The sequence below is a fragment of the Anastrepha ludens genome, chromosome 2 (assembly GCF_028408465.1).
Source record: "Anastrepha ludens isolate Willacy chromosome 2, idAnaLude1.1, whole genome shotgun sequence".
NCBI classification, from domain to species: domain Eukaryota; kingdom Metazoa; phylum Arthropoda; class Insecta; order Diptera; family Tephritidae; genus Anastrepha; species Anastrepha ludens.
The window spans coordinates 67,388,847-67,409,696 of NC_071498.1; the positions used below are offsets into that span (position 1 = coordinate 67,388,847).

General features: G+C 40.2%; 2 protein-coding genes across 2 annotated transcripts; one reads left to right on the plus strand and one right to left on the minus strand.

The window, feature by feature from the left end:
• Nucleotides 1-4,515: 4,515 nt before the first annotated feature.
• Nucleotides 4,516-9,552, minus strand: LOC128871709 (putative uncharacterized protein DDB_G0271606). Its single transcript, XM_054113684.1, has 6 exons — nucleotides 9,015-9,552; nucleotides 8,569-8,958; nucleotides 8,320-8,507; nucleotides 5,874-8,159; nucleotides 5,651-5,786; nucleotides 4,516-5,568 (listed from the first exon to the last, which is right to left on the minus strand). The coding sequence occupies exons 1-6, from the start codon at nucleotides 9,153-9,155 to the stop codon at nucleotides 5,086-5,088; spliced, it is 3,624 nt and encodes a 1,207-aa protein (XP_053969659.1). The 5' UTR covers nucleotides 9,156-9,552; the 3' UTR covers nucleotides 4,516-5,085.
• Nucleotides 9,553-11,550: 1,998 nt separating this feature from the next.
• On the plus strand, nucleotides 11,551-20,610 carry LOC128871710 (histone-lysine N-methyltransferase 2D-like). Its single transcript, XM_054113686.1, has 4 exons — nucleotides 11,551-11,937; nucleotides 12,132-18,786; nucleotides 18,874-19,099; nucleotides 19,308-20,610. Exons 1-4 carry the CDS (start codon nucleotides 11,863-11,865, stop codon nucleotides 19,900-19,902), a joined length of 7,551 nt encoding a protein of 2,516 aa, XP_053969661.1. The 5' UTR covers nucleotides 11,551-11,862; the 3' UTR covers nucleotides 19,903-20,610.
• The last annotated feature ends 240 nt before the right edge of the window (nucleotides 20,611-20,850 follow it).

A 20,850-nucleotide genomic window follows, 5' to 3' on the forward strand; every position in this document is an offset into this window, starting at 1 on the left:
TTTTCGCCAAATGGTGCACGTTTGAACAAAAAGTTACAATTTTCACTATAAAGAACGACATAAAATTGTTGATTAAAAAAAAAACTATGTAATATAAATAAAAAATCCTACATACGTCTCCGGAGAAAGGTATTTCGAATGTATTGTCAAAATTTCGTAAGAATCGGTAAAGATTTGTTCGAGTTATGTCTTCGGCCAGTTTAAAAAAAGTGATTTCGAGAAAAACGCGTTTAAAGTTGTAAGTAGCGTTCGGGGCATACCTGCGAGGCACTGCCGTCGAATGAAAAATTTGGGCATTTAGACATTTTTGCTGGCATCCCTCATTTGGTATATTATTTCTAAGACCCTAAAGCACCTTTTAAGACAAAAAAAAAATTTTTCGATTTTTTCAAAATTCTAGACCAGCTTCCCCCCTTAACCAAAATGCAACACTATCTACCGCCTTATTACCATATTATGCATCCGTTTTCACAGCCGAAGCAACTGCCATCTATAACGCCAGTAAAATAGCAGGAAAATGGCTTATCTGCAGTGACTCCCTTTCAACTTTGACTTCAATAAAAAACATAAACAACAACGACATATTGGTATCTCAAATCAGAGATACGCTAATATCAAACCCCGAAAAAATAAAGTTGTTTTGGATCCCTAGCCATATTGGAATACGGGGAAACACCCTAGCAGACACAGCAGCAAAACGTGCCACCAAATCGCCATAACACACAACATACAGCTTTAACAAGGTCGACCTAAAAAACGCAACCAACAAAGCAAATCAATAACAAATGTCACAACGATGGCAAAACATAAACCATTATTATAAATGCATTAATCCAAGCTTCATCCCTCCAATCTTCCCAGCAACAACCACAAGGCGAAACACGATTATACTATATATACCCGTTTTCGGCTTGGACATACACGCCTGACCCACAGTAACCTCTTTCTAAACAACAATCAACAAAACCACGTTTGTCAATTCTGCAACGAAAAGATACTTTCTATCAAACACATCATTACAAATTGTGAAGCATTGCATTCCATAAGGCAATCAACATCAAGCCACACAATAGAAGAACTCCTGTCCGAAGTAAACGCAGAAAACATTAAAAGTTGTATACATTATATTTGCAAAATTAATTTGTACTTTGAAATATGATATAAATGATTCACGAATATTAATATAATTACATAAATACTTATGATACATAAAGCTGATGGCCTAGCCGCTAATGCTTTAAAATCATTGTGATTGTAATTAATTACTTTTCCAATTTTAAATAAAAAAATAATAATAATAATATTCACACAACCACTAATTTTTCATTCGATAAGCTGTATCTTAAAAAAAAATTAATGTAATTAAAAATGTTATTCTAGGAAAAATACACAAATTTATTGTTTGTTTAAAACTGACATAAACTTAACAAAACTTTACTCCATGAATGAAAAATAAAAAAAAACACAGAATTTTTCATCTTTTGATTCAGTTCAAGTTCAATGAAATTTTAATATTTAGTAGACATCCTTGTTTTGCCTGATGACTTCATTTATTCAAGTTTATTTGGCCTAAAGTTAACTAGTTTTTAGTCTCATTTGGACTCAAATTTCGCCATTCTGTTGGAGTACCTTTAGTTGGGTTTAGCTAGTTATGTTAATTTTAACGGCATGCCTACCGAGTTCAACCCACAAATGTGCGATGGGATTCAAGTCTGGAGACTGTGGTGGTGTTGGAAGAATGTGAGGCGCATGATGTACGATCCTATGCACATCGTGGACAGTATGTTTGGGATCATTATCTTGTTGAAAATAAAAGTTATTTCCAGCACAAAGTTTTTGCTCACTTTCATGAAAGTTTTCTTTTAAAATATTAAGGCAAAGTGATTTATCCATAATACAATCAATATGTAAATACAAGATTACCCACGCCTGCCGTTGACATGCATCCCCACACCATTACAATCCCACCACCAAGTTCACTGTACTTACTGTATTGCTTTTATCGAATTCGATATTGGATTTTCTCCAGACTCGAATCTTCCGTCCGATTGAAAAATGTTGAACTCACTCTCGTCGCTAAAAATGGCGTTGCTCCAGAAATCAAATGGCTTATTTTTATATTCCTTTTATTTTTATTGACTTTGCTGATGAGTGGTTTCCTTGAGCCATTCGCGAGCTATACGCGGCACATTTCCCTGAGAACTGTTTTCGGATGCACTTCTTTATTAATCTCTTCAAGAACTTCTGCTATCACCTGCGTTGATGTAATTTTTGGGTTATTTTTTATTTTTCTTATTATAAGACGTTCTCCACTGAGGATCAATTTGCGAGGTCTACCAGAATGAGGTCGACTCTTAAGATTTGTTTCTCCTTTAAAACGTTTTATTATGCTATTAATAGTAAAACGACTTCGATTCACCATTTGACCGATTTCTTCACGTGATTTATCCGCATTATGCAGATGCAAAATTATCTTTCATTCAGCTTCAGTTATGTCTGCTTGTTTCCGACCCATGATGTATTAATAACGCAAGACTTGAAATGACCAAATAAGCTGAATTTCGAATGACCGTATTCGTAGCGGGGCTTATTCGAAAGCATAGGTTCCTTTGTTAGAAAAATGAAATCAGTTAAAATTTAAAATTCATACTTTGTGTGAATAATTTTGTCCCTTGAAAATATGAGGAATCGTATGATTTTCGTTAATATTTTATTTATGGAGCAAGGTTTCGTTAAGTTTATGTTAGTTTAAAATAAACAATAAATTTGTGTATTTTTCTCAGAATAGCATTTTTAATTACATTCTTTTTTCTCAAAATACAGCTTCTTGAATCCAAAATTAGTTGTTGTGTGAATAATTTTATCCGTGTGTGTATGTATGAATCTCTGAAAAACAATCACCTGCAGACCATACGTTGTTGTTGTTGTAGCACCATATATCCATACATATACGGGTAATGCTGCTGAAGCGACAGTCCTTGGCCGGATATACAAGGCCGCCTTCTTTTTAATGAGTTAATGCGTTGAAAGTTACATCCCTAGCTGACTTCTAATGAAAGCTTGGTGACATCCGGTTCAGTGGAAGCGAAGTTATTGCGTATAAAGTGTCAGAATGTTTGTGTCATCGGTACAAAAATGAGTTTCGAACAAAGAGCTATTATCAAATTTTGTTTGAATTGATGAAAAATCGTGCCAGAGTTCATGAGTGGTTTACACGTTTCAGAGATGGTTGTGAGGACATAAATGACAATGAACATACGGGCCGCCCAAAATCAGTAATCACCGAAAACTCCATCGAAATTGTTCGTAAATTTATCAAAATTGAACCAAAATCATCGTTGAAATTCGTGGAATCGGAGTTAAATATCTCCAAAACATCGATTTATCGCATTTTAACTGATCATTCGGGCTTACGAAAGGTCTGTTCTCATTTCATTCCGCACAAGTTAACTAAGGACCAAAAATTGCTCAGAATTCACCATTTGAAAGACCTAAATAAAGACTCGAGAAACGACGAGAACTTCCTTTACAACATTGTAACTGGTGATGAAACGTGGTGTTTCCAACACGAACCTGAAACTAAGCGTCAAAGTGCCGAATGGAAGACCCCAAACGAGCCACCACCCAAAAAATCGCGTTTGGAGAAGTCAAAAATCAAGTCGATGCTCATTTGTTTTTACGATTCCAAGGGAATTGTCCACAAGAAATTCGTGCCAATGGGCCAAACCGCCAAAGCAATTTTCTATCTTAGCGTTTTGAAGCGTTTGTTTCATCGCATTCGTCGAATTCTCCCTGAATACCGCGAAGAAGGAAGCTGATTTTTGACTAGAAATCGCATTTTAACCATCAATCACTCACCGCATTCGCTTGATATGGCTCCCTGTGATTTCTACCTATTCTGAAAATCGCTATGAAAGGAAAACGTTTTGCGTCCGTAGAGGCCATCCAAAAGACTAGTACCGACATTCCCGTGAATGATCTGAAACACTATTTTGAAAAGCTTTTAGATCGCGCAAATCAGTGTATCGAAGCCAAAGGGGACTATTTTCGATAAATAAATTCGAAGTTATCAGAACGAAGCTCCTGTTGTTTATATTTTAGCTCAGTCTTGTTTATTTTGGACTTCACCTTGTAAATCCGGGTTATGTAAAACGTCGTGGGAACAGAGACCGTTGGTCTACCACTTTGTCTAACGGTATATCGAGCGCACTCGTGGCTACAACCTACACCGGTTCTTTTTCTTACGAACGTTCGCAAACATCTTTTGTTCCTATCAAGTATTATCACATTTGTGTGTTTTTGCCGCAATGGAGACATTTTTAGTACATTAACGGTGCAAGGGTAACCATTTTGCTGCCTTATAACCCTACACATGTTTATATTGAAATGAAATCAACTTGAAATTATCACTTTTTCAAATTTGTATATATGTACAAACATATACGCATTTTTTATTCATAAATATTATGTGTTTACAAAATTCATTTAATTAAATGAGTGTGCTTACATTCTAAATATCTTTTATGGCATTTTGATTTGAATATGTTGGTATATACAAGACGCTATTTAAATAATTTTGAGATACAAACGCCCATTACTGGTAAATATGTATTTTTGTGTTCACAATGTATCTGCATTTCAAACTAGAAAATCTTTCTGCAAAGAAAGAGAGATCATTGCAATCTAATGTGAAAATAAAAATATAGTATTTCTATGACTAGTGGAAACTACACAAAAATTAAGCATGAGAATACTTTGCGTAATATTTCAAAAATCTATATTCAATCTCATTGAAAATTAAATGAAAAGGGCAAAGTAAATAAATACTAGCTAACGTAAATATTCCACAAAAGTTTTCAACAATTCGGTTAAATAAATCTACTTAAACTTAAATCGATTGCTTGTACGCATTTAAACACTGTTTATGCGCTTATGTAACTATGTTCGATCATTTTGAATGTGATGTAAGTAGAGTAAAATTCATTTAAATTATATGTAGCTATACATCTAAATTATGAAGTATGTGTATGGGTGTATTTGTGTGTGTGTGTGTGGGATAATCGTTTAAAAGTCTTGTAATTGTAATCATTTCTCAATTTTTATATGACCCATTATTTGACCCGTAGCCGGGTTCACAAACTGTGCGTGACTCAGCTGCATGAGATTGGCCAGAGTTGAAGGAAGATTTAATACCGTCGCATCATGTCCTCCGATTGTCGCTTTCAGCGTGGGATCATGTGATTGTGTTATCGTTATAGTGTTACCCGCCAAATCTTGTGTACTTACAACTGTTGGCAGCTGTAATTGCATTATATGTTGTTGCTGTGGTTGCGACTGCTGAAATTGTGGATTGCCCCCTTGATGTTGTACAATTTGTATTTGAGGTTGATTTGTTGACATTAAAGACGGCGGCATAACGGCCATTGTGGACTGTGATAATGGCTGCTGTTGAGGTTGCTGTTGCTGCTGTTCCAATTGTGCTTCTTGTTGTAACCCACTAACTTCTTGTGTATTTCCTAAATCAGTAGATGCATTGGTGGTATTTTGTGTATTCGTTGTTTTTTCATCCTATTTTAAGAGATGAATTTTAGTTTTAATTACAAAAAAATTGTAAATTAAATTTAATAAATTAATAATTAATTAAATTTACTTTTAAATTTGTATCAGCAATACCCGCAGACTCTGAACCCTCATGCAATTGCTTATGCTCTTCATAATACGCTCTCACCACGAATTGCTTGTTGCATATCTCACAGTTATAGACATTTGAATTCTGCGTATGAATTCTGCGGGGGAAGAAATTAAATAAATGTTTAATATTTAAATATATAATACATAATACATAACGCCGTCGACTCTACGAATTTCCTTACTTTTTATGCTTATTGAGATTATCTTTGCGCGAAAATGGTTTATGACAAATATCGCAGCTGAATAGCTTTCGACCCGAATGTGAAATTTCATGGCGCATGAGATGCTCCTTTCGGCTGAATGCTTTGCCGCATTGCTCTTCCTTGCACTTGAAGGGTCGCAGACCGGCATGTAATTTTATGTGTTGGGTTAGATGCTCTTTTTTCTTAAAGACACGACCACATTGACTACATTCAAGACCGTTTGGGCCAATGCCATAGGCAACGACGTTATCAGGCTTCGATTTCGCATCATCTGTTTCGATAGTGTTTATGACGGGTTGTTGTTGCTGAGAAGCCGCAGTTATTGTGGGTATATCGCAAGACGTGTTCAAGAGCTCAGGTTGTTGTTGTTGCTGCTGCGGTGTAGTTGGCAATGGCTTGCCTGGTTTTCGCGTCATATTCTGAGAGGATGTAGCATTTTGTGATTGCGACTCCTGTTGAGGTGCCTGCAACTGTGATAGTTGTTGCTGTATTTCTATCGCCGTGACAGCAGCTTTTTTCGGTTTCACGTCCAGTGTGGTTGTGGGCAAAAGTTTTAGTAGTGCTTGTTGCTGCTGCTGTTGTTGCTCTTGTGTCTGCGCTGTACTACTTATGCGACTGATGGTCACATCCTTTTTCTGTAACATCGGTATCTTCGTTTGCATCAATGCATTTGATACTGATTGTTGTTGTTGTTGTTGCTGTTGTTGCAGGATGGGCGGTTGCTGTTGCTGTTGTTGCTGTGGCTTCATTGTTGATTTGTTTGTTATCCGATGAACCGTTATGCCACCGTGCTGTTGTGCCGCTAATGATGTTGCCACTTCCTGGAGTGGCTTTTGTTGTACCAGCTGTTGGTCCTGTTGTTGCTGCTGCTGCTGCAGCTGACGTTGTTTTTGCTGCGCTTGTTGTTGAAGCTGTTGCTGACGTTGTTTCTGCTGCATTTGTTGCTGTTGTTTTTGTTGTTCCTGCTGGTGCAGTTGTTGTCTTTGGTGCTGCTGTTGCACTTGCTGCATAATTTGCTGGGTAAAATTCGTTGTTGGCGTTATTTCAATTGCCCCAGTACCAACCTGCTGCGTTAACCTGTATTTTTGTTGCTTTATTATCTTTTGATCCAACTGTTTGGACAACTGTGTGCCGCTATCCAAATTATTCGGGACAAAGTCTTCTGTTTGATCATTTGTGGAAGTTGCTGCGTCATTGGTGCAGGAATTATTTGCTCCAGTACGAATTATTTGTTGCGAAGTAACCTGTGCCATTGGTTTCATTGCCGTTTGTTGCAGCAACGTAGCTTGTTGTACCTGTTGCTGTTGTTGTGACTGCATTGCCGCCGGCAGCGATTGCAGCACATTACTACCCGCTATCGCTTGGAATGCTTGATTATTTAGCCCCGATGTGGCTAACTGTAGAGTTGCAGGTATAGAAGTGGGCGTCAATTGCATGATAGGCTGCCCATCCACAGTTGCGATTTGGGGTTGTAGCTTCATTTGCAATTGATAGGTTGTAGGCAGCATAAAATTTTTAGCATCTATATGTGCCACAATTTGCTGATCCGAGTTTTCATCTTTAATTGTAATGGGTAGATAGCATTTATTCGGCGATGACATAAGCGTGGTTGCTGCTGTTGGAGTTTGCAGAATATTGGCCGAGTTGTTAGCTGGTTGCGGTTGTTGCTGTTGCTGTAAAAGTGGCGCCAAATTTGATAAAAGCGTAGCTGCAGCCGCCTGAGGCTGAGCTGGCGGTGTTTGTAATTGTAGTTGAATTTGTGGTTGCTGTCCACTAGCTGTCATGGCTAGTTGCGGCAATGACGCAGTGAGTGTCTGTGAAGTGGGTGACGTGAGTACAAAATTCAGTTTAGGCTTTTTATTTTTGCTTGGACAGTTTTCATCGCCAGGAGTAGATGGCGCACTAAATGTGATTGTCTGATGTGGCTGTAATTGGGATGTTATTTGTTGTAGTTGTTGCTGTAGCTGCTGCTGGAATTGAAATTGTTGCAGCTGTTGCTGCAATTGCTGCAACTGTATGGTAGCAGCAGAAGTTGCGGGCTGAGTTACGAGTTGGTTCTGCTGTTGCACCTGAACATGCTGCTCTTGTTGCTGTATGATCTGCTGGATTTGTGACGGTTGGAATTGCAGCTGTTGTGACTGCTGCAGCACCTGTAATTGTTGATCTTGCTGGTGTGGTTGTAGTTCTTCTATTTTCTTTGCGTTATTCTTGCCAATGGGAGTAACTTTAATGTTCGGTTTCAATTTAAGAAATTCAGCAAGTGTCCTACAAGTAATTAGAAAGAAAATACTTAATTTTTGACATTAGAAGCAAACGATATTTTGGAAGTTCCCGTTTGAGCCACAATTATTGCTTGATGAGAGTAGATGGATAGTAGTGTCTCTTAATATATGAAAGTGAACACACTCTGTAATACTCTACTTACTTGTGGTCTGAATCAACGGAAGAGCCTTGTTTTTGTTGCTGAGTCTGAACATTCAGCAAACTTTGGGAAACTGGTAAATTTTCGGATTTGTACTGTAATTGTTCAGCTTTCAATGCCCCCTTGCTATCCATAGTTATAGTGTACTCCTGCATTAGGGGCTTTTCAGCTTGACTAGAATCCACAACTTGCTAAAAACGGTAAAATTCAGTTTTAAACAAAGAAATGTTTACAAAAATTAATTAACCTTACCTGTATGCCAATCGACTGCATAATTGTGTTGAGTATATCATTACTGTTATTCGAAATTGTGGCTTTGTTAGAACTATTTTGCTGAGGCAACGCCTGACAAGTCGCCACAGGAAATTGTGGTATTTTTTTATCCAATACGGATTGATTGTGACCATTTCGGCGAGCATTTGCTACATTAACGTTGTCTATAACACTGAGACTCTTGCCACTTTTTACGGCTATAGCATCTTTAATGTAAACTTTACCACCATTGTGCTGGGTAGCCTGCTTTAAGCAATCGTTTAGCATATTTTGTGAGTTCTTGCAAGTATTTCGAAATTTATATATCTCCTCCAGCTGGTCAATGCATGTTGTACAAACAACCTTTGGAAGGCGGTCTTTCTCGTCCACCTGAAAAATTATATTTAAACTTGTTTCACTTCAGTTCTTATTTTTGTACCACTCACCAGCAATGACAGACAATCGGCGATTTTAGAGCAGAGATTTCTGCTCTTCCCATCGGCGGAAAATATATAGATACGTTGTTCTGCATGTGCCGTGCAGACACGACACAAATCATGGAAGCTTACGCTACGATAATTTGCCATCTTTTGCCACTCGTTGTTTTTTAAAAAACAATTGTCTGCAATGGTGGTTAATTGCGTTTTTCCTCTATAGTACAATTTGTGTGCTGTTAGAGCAGTGCATATTTTTAAACTTCATATTTCAGTTAGAGATTTAATATTTGCAAGCAGTTAAATAATATAACACAATTTATATACACAAATAAGAGTTTACTTTCAATTGACAACACATAGTTGCCTACATAAAACTTAATGAATGCATTTGGATAATTTACTCAATTTTCATATAATAATAAAACACTTCATATTTATTTTATAATTTTAGTTATCAATTCATTATTTTTATTTTTATAAGTGTATATAAAAAAAGACAGCAACTTTTTGCTATTTGACTAAAGACGCCAAACTTTTTAGAAAACTTTTGTTGTTGCCTCGTTCATCATGAATTTGACATTTCGAAAAGGGGAAATTCGAAAATCAATGGAAATGTTGCCAGAAATATAATAAAAAACAGGATTATGTTCATTCGTATCCATGTTACAGCTGTCAAAGAAAAAAAACATATTGCAATGTATTTTGTTATTGTGTTTGATCAATAGAATATCAAAATCAACAAGCAAAGAGCTGCAGTTTAAAGTAATTTAAATCAAATTTGATAATTTAAAAAATAAATATATAAAGAAAAATGGAAATTGTAGCCCTACTACTGCTGCCTGTTTAATGTGTATTCAAGAAACTCCATACTTGACCCATTCCTCAACTGATTTTAACTGAAACCTAAATTTAGCAACCGAGAGACCACTGAAACAAAGAGCTTATTCGACTCGGAGAGTGTTCTGTTGATAGGGGCATTAAAGCTAACATACAACGTGAAGCAGATAAAAAAAGCCACAGAACTTTACAAGGCACATTAAAATTAATTTCATCCAACAGAGAGGGACAGTTAACGTAACCGGAGACTAATCAAATACAAAAGAGACTGATAAAAAAATGATTTTATAATGCAATGTCATCAACTTACTTCGAGGCAGGTCTTTTATAAAATTTATTCGACAAAAAATGCGGTAATAGGCTCGTCACTATGAGTCAATTCCGTCCGTCGCAGCAACGATTGTAACTAACAACAAAATATTAGATTATGTGTATTTGAGTAGAAGGCGCCACATATGTACGTGCCGTACTCCATGCTGGAATGCACAAAAATGGCAACTTTCTAAATATTTTTGTCATACGGAAAATGCGGCGAAAATGACAACTGTATAAAGAACAATTTTTTATTATATTAAATTAAATTCATAAATGGAATTTACTGTGAATTCAAATGCACCCATATCTTTGATAAAGGCTTGAAAGAGCAGAGAAAAGGCTAGGCCTAACCAAGTTGTCCTGAGAAATGACCGTCTACGACTACTAGTCCGGGAGTCAGGGGTCATTTTGACCTCATCGCTTCATGCCGACTGGTTTTAATACTGAAGGCAGACGCCTTCCAATGGATGACGAAACCAACTGTCACCTGCTCCAGTAGCGGTGGGTACGTGCGTGGAATGCTGCGAAACGTGTGGAAAAATAATTTTTAACAACCGGCTGAAATTTTTTTTGTGTATTGTTGACATTTAGTGGAATAAAAAAAATAGTCAGCTGCGCCGTAGAGGGGAAAAAACGTCAGCTGAACGCAATGATACATTCTTGCTTCGGCTGACGGTCTTCCCACCGCTATAAACGCAGCTGACCATCTTTATTATATTTTCATATGTGTCCAAAATTATGTAAAAAATTTCAATCGGCATAAAGTAGTTTCACTTTTTAATTTATTTTACAAGTTCGTCAACAATAAATGAAAAAAATTGCAGCCGGTATAAAATTGAGTTGGTAGAAATTTTTTTTCGACACGTTTCGTACCCTCCCACAATCACACCCACCACGGGTGCGCCAGCTGACGTTCACTTTCGTTATTCATGAAAGCTAAATAACAAGTCCAAAATCGACCCCTAGCTCCCGGACTATACCACAAATTCTATTAGCTTCAATAAGAATCCATTTTTTAGAACATTTTTCAGCGAAGAAGCCAACAAAAACCTTTTTGATTTTTTATTTATATGCGCTAATACTTTCATTATGGCACCACGGTATGTTTTATACGTCACGTCAGTCAAATGCGTTGTCGCATCGACCACAAAGGACCCATTATAACACCTCAATAAGACAGTTTTGACAGGTTGGATTCTATACATCGCGGCTGCCACCTTTCAATCTGTACATCGTAGATTTTTTACAGGCGCTAATATTGTTTTCAGTTCTTTCCACTTGACGTACAACAATTAATAATAATAATAATTTTTTTCTTTAAATGAATAAAGAGATAAACATTTTCTGGCAACCTCGTCAGTAAATGATTTGAACGCCATCTAACTTCATGTGAAATCTCGTAGTTTTTCTCTCCAGTCGGTCAAGTGGCGTTCTTTTTTTTCATTTACGTGTGTTTTCATGGTGAAAAATTAAAATTAACTCGAATCAATTTTTCTATTTTGTTGCATTCAGACATAAGTTTAGCTTTAACTTTACAAGTTTGTTGTAAAAAGCACGAAAGAAGAGTTCCTTGTTGAGGAGTATGTATCGGTGAAATTGTGAATGAGCTGGTCGCATTTGGAATTCGACAGCGGTGCACGACGTAGGGTAAAGTAGAAAACAAAAGAAGGGCAAAAGTGATAACTTATGAAATGCGTATGAAGACATGGAAAATTTGAAATTAAGTGAAAATTTATTTGCGAATATACGTTATTTCGTGGATGGAAATTTGGACGAAGAGGTAAGAAAACGTATGTGAAGCTATATAACCGCATTGTTGTCTGATGAACATTGAGGTGTACGTTTCGTTTTTGGAGCGCCAACTTGACACAGGGTGCACAAAAAGATAAGAAGTTATAAAACTTTATGGCGCTAATAATTAATTAAATTTCACGTAATGTGTATATGAAAGTTAACGAGAGAATTATATTTCAGGTTGAAAAATTACTTAAAAATGGTGGAGCACAATCGAAACTCTTCATTTCGGATGTTGTCACACATTTGGTGTGTGCTCCCAATTATACGGAAGAACAGCTGGCAATGAGTTTAGATCTCTACAATGTCATACCAGTAACAGATCAATGGATAACACATAGCGCCAAGCTGGGACGTTTGGCATCTACAAAAGCATTCGACCCCAGCGCTCAACGACTTTTTAAGTCGCTGAAATTCGCTATTACAAATTTATCCAATGCAGATTTCAAACGTTTATATGCAATACTCACATTTCATGGATCTCAAGTTACTACCACATTTGAGCCGAATATAACGCACTTTGTATGCGGTAGTGTAGGTGGTAGTACTTATAATCGTGCCGCAAGGAGCTCGGTGACCATGGTCAGCCCTGACTGGATTATCGATTGTTTGAAACAAGGAAAACTTTTAAACTGCGAAGGTTACCATCCACGTTTGCTTAAGCCCGTCGAAAGGCCAAAGGCTGTACCAAAATTAAGCAGCATTTCCACAACAATCAGTCAAACGCCTTCAACAAGTATTGGAGCACAATCCTTAAATTCGGTTTCAGTACCAACCGCAGCTCCAAGTTCAAACGCCGTTTCTTGCAATGTTGTAGACTCGGTAGAACAAACCCTATCCACAATTTTAGGGTTTGATGATGATGATATGGGCGGTATTGTAAGCAGCATCGATAACAATCTTCGAGCTGGGGTCGATGATGCTGATGCCGCCCAGAGCATTGCAAACATCAAATCTCAATTGCAAGCATCATTACCACCATTACCATCTGCGCTTCCTACACCCACTACACCAAGCGCAAATGTAACTGACCAGTGTAATATTACTACACAACCCACAACAAATCAGGTATGTGGCGACAACAATCAGACTTCCGAAGTAGTGACAAGCAGTGTCGGGATACTACCTTCACAACCACAACAAAATCAGCAGCTAACAACACAGACGCAACAACATCAGCAGCCTCCAACGCAACCCCAACAGCAAATTGTATTTGTTCGACCACGTAACATTCAGCAGCAGCAACAACAAATTCAGCAGCAGGTAATAGTCGGTGGAGCACATCAACAGCAAATTGGGCAAGCATTGCAATCTTCACTTCCACCGCAACAAATTATTGTACAGCAAAAAATTGTACCAAATGTCCAACAAATTCAAATGCAGCAGCAACAACAAGTGAAAACGCCCGCAGCCAATATTTTGCAACAGCAACGTAACCTCAAGAGTCCACAACATCACATTCAAATCATACAACATCAACAACTGCCGCAAACCCCACGTACACCCCAGCCACAACCGCCAACACACCCAAACCTTCCACCTCAACCTCGAACTGCCCCATCAACGCCAACATCTAGTGGCCCATCGCCTCTACCAGATCCTCGTACCCCCACTCCTACAACTAATGTTGGTGGTGGAAATATAACTCAACCACGTACTCCACAAACAACCAGCGGACGACAGACACCATCTGCTCGTACGCCTTCTACAACACCACAAGCACAAAATCAGTCCCCACAGCATGTGGCCACGATCGCGATGTCACCACAAACGCAGCCACATACACAACAGCAACATCCCCATCAGCAGCAAACTGTGCAAATGTCACCGCAAATGTTACATCAGCACATATTACATCAACAAAATATTCTGCAGCAGCAACAACTGCAACTTCAGCAGCATATACAAAATGGACAAAGTTTAACGCCACAACAGCAAGCTTTGCAGCGCCAAATACAGCATCAGCAACAACAATTGGTACAACAACAACAAAAACTTCAACAGCAACTGCAGCAGCAGCAGCAACAACAACAACAGCAGCAGCATCAAATGCAGCAGTCACCACGTATGCATCAGAATCCGCAAACGCCATCCCCATCGTTGCAGCAGCAACAACAGCAACACGGTCCTGGAGGTGGAAGCATGATGCCACCACAATCGCCACGCCAGTCTCCCGCATTGCAAATGACACCTCCACCACATTCACCACAACCCCAGCAACAACAGCAACAGTTGGCCCAACAGCAACAATTGCGCCAACAACTACAAAATCGCCAGCAACAGCAACGCCAACAACAACAAGGAGGTTTAGGTGGCGCTATTGGATCGCCACAGCATCAACCATTGATGTCACCGCAGCAGCAACAACAAACTTTGCAACCCTTCCAACAACCACACCGTGTCTCGCTGCAGCAGCAACAACAGAGCCCACAACACAGTTCGGCACCACAGTCGCCCCAAATGCAGCAGGCCACAACACCGACGCAGAGCAAACAACAGATGTTGCAACAGATGAAACCAATTGACCCCACTGACCCCGTACAGGTTGCCCAGGTGCTCAGCCGTTCAGCGCCAAGCCCAAATCACGAATCACTTATAATGCGGCAACAGCATTTGAAGCAGCAGCAACAAGCTTTGCAACAACAACAGCAGCAGCAGGCGTTGCAGCAACAACAGGCATTGCAGCAACAACAACAGCAGCAACAGCAGTCTCAAGTAAGTAGACAAACTTCTTTGCAACAACCTCAAGTCCAGCAACAAATTGTTATCAACCCGACCAATCAACAACAACAAATCATTGCTCAACGGCATGTCATTAACACGTCGACGGTGCAGGGACAACAGTTAATACAAAGTCATATGATGAGTATACAGCAGCAGCAGCAGCAACAACAACAACAACAACAACAGCAGCAGCAACAAACTCAGCAGAAGCAACAACAGTTAATGACAATACAGCAGCAGCAGCAATTGATTGTGCAGCAGCAGCAGCAAAAACCAGCCGGTATGGTGATCGGTGGGACTCCCCAGCAGCAGCAGCCACAACTGCATCAGCAACCTCAACAACAATCTGCGACAATGCAGTTCAGTCAGCCGCAACAAATGAACATGTCAGGCGGCCAAGTCTGTATCATCCAACAGACACTTCATCCACAACAGCAACAGCAACAACCACAGCCACAGCAGATTATTCAACAGCAGCAAGTGCAAAGTATTTCAAATAATTATCAACAGCAAATCGTTAGTCCTAGCATACAACAGCCGCAGCAGCAACAACACCAACAGCCCCAAATAATTAGTCAACAAATTCAAATTCCGCAACAAGCAGTTCAACAGCAGCAGCAGCAACAACAACAACAACAAATTGGCATTGGTGGAGGGCCGACGCAAATAACGGTTTCGAATAAATCGAAAATAATTATAAGCCAACAGCAATTTCAGCAGCTGAGCGTGCAACAACAGCAGCAGATATTACAACAGAATCAACAAAATCAGAATCTTGTAATAGTTAATCAGACAAATGTAACTCCTCAGCAACAACACCAGCAGCAGCCACAACAGCAAGCGCAGCCCCAAATCGTCCAACAAATAATACAACATCCTATGCAGCAATCGCCACAACAACAGCAGCAGCAACAACAACTTCAAATGCAACAGTCTCCTCAACAGCAACAGTTGCAGCAAATACCGCAAAGCCCGACGCAAGTGCTTAAGCATCCGCAGCAACCGCCTCCAATGTATACGCAGCGTCAACAATCGCTTGAGTTAACGGACGGAACTAACGGGATGTTGCAGCAACCACAACAACAAATGCAACATGCACAACAGTCACCGCAAATGATAACACAAACTCAAGTTATTCTGAACCCACAACAGCAACAGCAGCAACAACGTATTCAACTGCAACAGCAGCAACAACAGGGTAACATGCCGCAACAACCACAACAAATTGTTATAAACCAACAAGTCATCAATAACCCCCAACGCTTACAATATATACAACAACAACAACAGCTGCAACTACAGCAACGTAAGCCGCCACAAAATTCAATAATTGTCGGGCAACAGCAACTGCAACAATCAACGCAACAACAACAAATTATAATACAACAGCAAGCTGTGCCGTCACAACCAACACAACAACAGCAACACCCACATCAGGCTCAACAGCAGCAAATGATGACAATACCACCAGGCGGAAATATATCGAATCAAATAATATTACAGCAACAAAAGCCGACACTGCAGCAGCAGCATTCAGTTGATGGACAACAGCCCCAACAGCAGCAACAGCAACAAATCATATTACAGCAACAACCTCTACAACAAACCGTTGTTATTCAGCAGCAGCAATTGCCGCAACAACAACAACAAATAATTACAGCGGGTCAATCGCCTCAGCATCAGCAACAAGCGCAGCAACAGCAATTGATTATCCAGCAGAGCTCACCACAACAACAACAACCACCACACTGGTCACCGCAACAGAGCCCAGCGGCATTGCAACAACAACCACCGCAGCCCGGCACTCCGGTGGTAGTGAGTGGCACACAAGTTATTGCAGCGAATTCTTCACTTGGAAGCTTGCAAGCGCCACAACAATTCATTCGCGCCATACGCCCCGGACAATGGCAACAGCCAGGTATGGCTGCTGGCACGGCCGCACTTCAAGGCCAACCCCAGCGCCAAGTCATACAAGTCGATGATAAGACGCATGCACACCTTATGACGTTAGATCCGGTGAAAAAAATGGAATATATAGCCAAGTTGCAGCAACAAAACCAAAAACGTCTGATGATAAGACAGCAAGTTCCTTATCAGCCGCGTCCAGGCGCTCCAAATGTCGTCGCTACTGCGTTAGGCTCGACGGTGCAACGACCTGGGGGCGCACCTACACCCGGCACTCCACATATTATTGTTCAAAGTCAAATGCCTGCGGGCCTAACGCAGCAACAACAAATCCAATGGCTGCAACAACAAGGTGCGCGACAAGTTGTTGTGCGTGCTGGTGCTGCACCTGGCTTAAGCCCGATCACGCAGCATCAGCAACCAGTTGTTGCAGGTGGCCAACAGACACAGCAGCAGGGGCCGACAACAACTGCCACACAATTCAATCCAAATGATCCCAATCAGCAACTACTTCTGCAGCGTCAACTGCGCGTTCAGCAAGTACAGTTGCAGCAGCAGCAATTGACGCCACAAAAACCATCACCACAGCAGCAGCCCGGACTGCAAATGGTTACCGCTAGCTCGTCTGCTATGAGCACCGAACAGCAGCCGACAACACCTGGTACACCAACTCACGGCAGCAACATAATGAGCACACTAACACCAAGAACCATGGTTGTGGGCTCTGCTGAGACACAGCAGCAGCAGCAGATTGCAAACCCTCAGCAACAGCAACAGCAGGTTTTGCAGCAGACTCAACAGCAACAGATGAATATGAAAACAAAAACGGCACTGGCCAACATGTTGAACAGTCGCTTAGGCAACAACAATGGCGGAGCAATCCAGATACAACAGCAACAGGCAATGGTGGTAACAGCGAGCGGTACGCCATCAACGGATCAGTCGTTACAACAGCAACAACAACAACATCCTCAGCAAATAATACAGCATCAGGTGGTAGTCGCTGGCAGCACACCTCAGTCGGGCGTTATACTGCAGCAGCAACAACAGCCGCAACAGCAGCAACAACAAATCGGCCCAGGTGGTGTTGTGCTGGAACAGCAGGACACTGCTGCGGGCCGGTTGCGCTTAATGACACAACAACATAATGCAGCGTTGCAGCAGCCCGGCGCACCGCCACAAGTACCGCCGGGTACACAGCTGTTGCAGGGCGTTGTTGGTACTGCACCACCACGCACACCACAAGAACTCATAATGCTTCAGCAACAACAGCAGCAACAGTTGCAATTACGTCGATCGAATGCTGTATTGCAAACGCAGCTATCATCGGGTGGTCATGTTGTTACTGCGAGCACCGGCCAACAACAAATCGTTGTTGCCGGTCCTCAGCAGCACCAACAGATGAATATTGCGGCCGGTGTGCAGCAGCAAATTGTGACAGCTCAGGCCCCCCAAACCCAACCGCCGCAGTCGGCTCAAGGAGTTATGACACCGACTGGCTTCATACAAGGCCGCCCCAATATGCCGCTACCGCCGCGCCCACAATTCTACGGACACAATCCCAACCTAAAATTGCCGCCTGATCTCTTCCTCGTAGGGTGTACCTTCTACATAGTTGAATACGACGAAACGGACTCTGATGAGCTGCCCATTTGGATGGAGACCATACGTCAATTCGGCGGCGATATTGAACGCGTCTACTGTCAACGAGTTACACACGTACTCTGTCGTACGCAACGTCATGGCGTGGTAATGCAGGCATTGCGGGACTCAAAGCGTTGCATAACCGCTTACTGGTTAAGCGATATCTGCTTTAAAAAGCAACTACAGCCACCATGGCAGGCACTGCATCTACCATTTCCCAGCCAATTCGGTTACCAAAAACCGCTGGAAAGGCATATTATTTCAACGTATGGATTCGAGGGCGAGGAAAGCTTCCGCATTAAACAGATGGTAGAGGAGTGTGGCGCCATATACACATCGTACTTGTCAAAGCACAATACCGTATTGATTTGCAAGAAGCCAGAAGGCGATAAATACATTGCGGCCAAAGAATGGAATATACCGATTGTTAATGCCATTTGGTTGGCCGACATTTGTATTGGCAATCTGAGCGGCATGTCACAGTATGAAATTCAAAAATATCAGCAATACTCGCTGGCGGCACCCTTTAGGATCGACTACCCTCTGGTGCCACATTTAATGGGTGCGTGAAGTGATTACATAGTTATTTAAATATTTATTTCCAATCTAGTTACTGTATTTTTTTAATTTCAATTATATTTCTCAACAGCTGCTTGGAAGGCGCCTATTAACCTTACACAAGAAGCACATGAGCGCGTTAAACGTTCACTGGCTGATCCGTTTTTCGAACAAAAAACCAAACGACAAAAGATCTCACCCTACCAGGAAGAAATTCCGGAGAACATTGTCTGTGTTGAATATCCACACAATGACAAACCGCCGAAGGTTATATTTTCACAGGTAGCCGATCCGGAATCACTGAAAAAAGCTGTGATGTAAGTGCAAAAAATTATGAAATAATGCGACTTTGTTTTCCTAAACTATTGACTATTAAAAGCGGAAGGTTAGCGCGAGGTAAAATGCCCGACGAATATTCAAGCATTCCAGCAATTTACCATTTCTGTTGCCGATTTTCAAATATATTTATAATATTTTTACTGTTTATTCGTAATAACTAACAAAGCTTTATTAAATTTTTTGCAGCACTCTTGGCGGTATTGTTGTCGAAAATCCAGAGGATGCCACTTTTTTGGTCATGACACGCGAAAGTCGTACATGCAAGCTGATTCAAGCCGTTTGCCATGTGGATTATGTACTCAAATCGAGTTGGTTGGTGGAGAGCGCCAAAGCAGGTCGTTTCCTACTGCCTGAACCCTACAAGATACAATACATACCTGTCGACGAAAATCTAAAGTTCCACCTGGACACGGTGCTGCGTTCGAGCGTACGTAATAGTCTCTTTGCTGGCAAACATTTCTTTGTGACACCCGATGTTTTCCCCTCTCGTGCCGAAATCGTGCGTATGATTGAGTCGTCTGGCGGCAAAGTGGAGGGAAAACGGCGTACCGCGCAAGTCATCGCTGAGGCACATACACAAGCACCGGAGTCATATATAATTGTTACTTGCCCCAATGATATGCATTTATGTGTGGATTTGACGCGCCAGGGCAATCCGAAGTGTCCCATTGTTTCGACAGAGTTTGTGATGAGTTCGATATTGAAGCAAAAATTGGAGATCGAACCAAATTTAATAACCTACTTGTATAATAGCACCTACTCTAGCTCTAAGTCCAAATAGTACTATGTCATATGCCACTGAAGTGGGCACTATATATATAAGGAAAAAGTGAAATGTAATAAAAATGTAAATATATATTATATTAGTGATATATACATTTAAGTCAAAGAGAGAAAGATTTTTTGTATACCATATTTCCTTAACGCAGCAATTTTGCACACCTTTGTACAGTTAGGCGAACGGCGAAAATTTGAAATTTTATAAAAATTGTAAACGGCGTATACAAATTTTTGTATATTATATTTAATTATATAAGAGTACGCGCATATTTTTATTGACATTTGTGAATAATTAAGCTAAGGAAACGAGCGATTAATAATAATCCTGTGCGCTTAAAACTATTATGCAAATATGCAATGGCATAAATATCATGTAAAAGATCAAACCAAAATAGTTTGTAAAAGTATGAGAAACATTAAGCAATTATGTACCAATAACATATAACTTATTATATTTCCAAAATATTAATTTCTGTAAGTTTACGTATAAAGATTAAGTACCAAAAAAAAAAAAAAATACATCACTTTAAAGTATACCATTATTATTTCGGAAACTATCAGAAACATGTGGTGTCAAATATTTTTACCTACCGCAATAATATACTTTCCTTAAGATGGATCTTTTATGTCTGAGTACCCTAAAGCTATGTCGTAATCGGTTCATTGAAATAAGTTTCATAATAAAAATATTTTTCAATATACATACGTACATCTCTACAAATTGTTTATATTTTGGGGCGATGAATTTGGGAACTTTATATGAAAAAACTGTTGCCACAGAGTGTTAATGAAGTTACGACTCTTAAAGATTGCGAAGCCATTTGCTCCTCGAATGCGACATCTCGAGAAGAAGGGGAAAAGATCCACGGCAGTTGGTTCTACGTTACGGGAACGACACGGACACGGAAACAAAGGACTGTCATGCTAGCAGCACTCCTCGTAAGTGTAT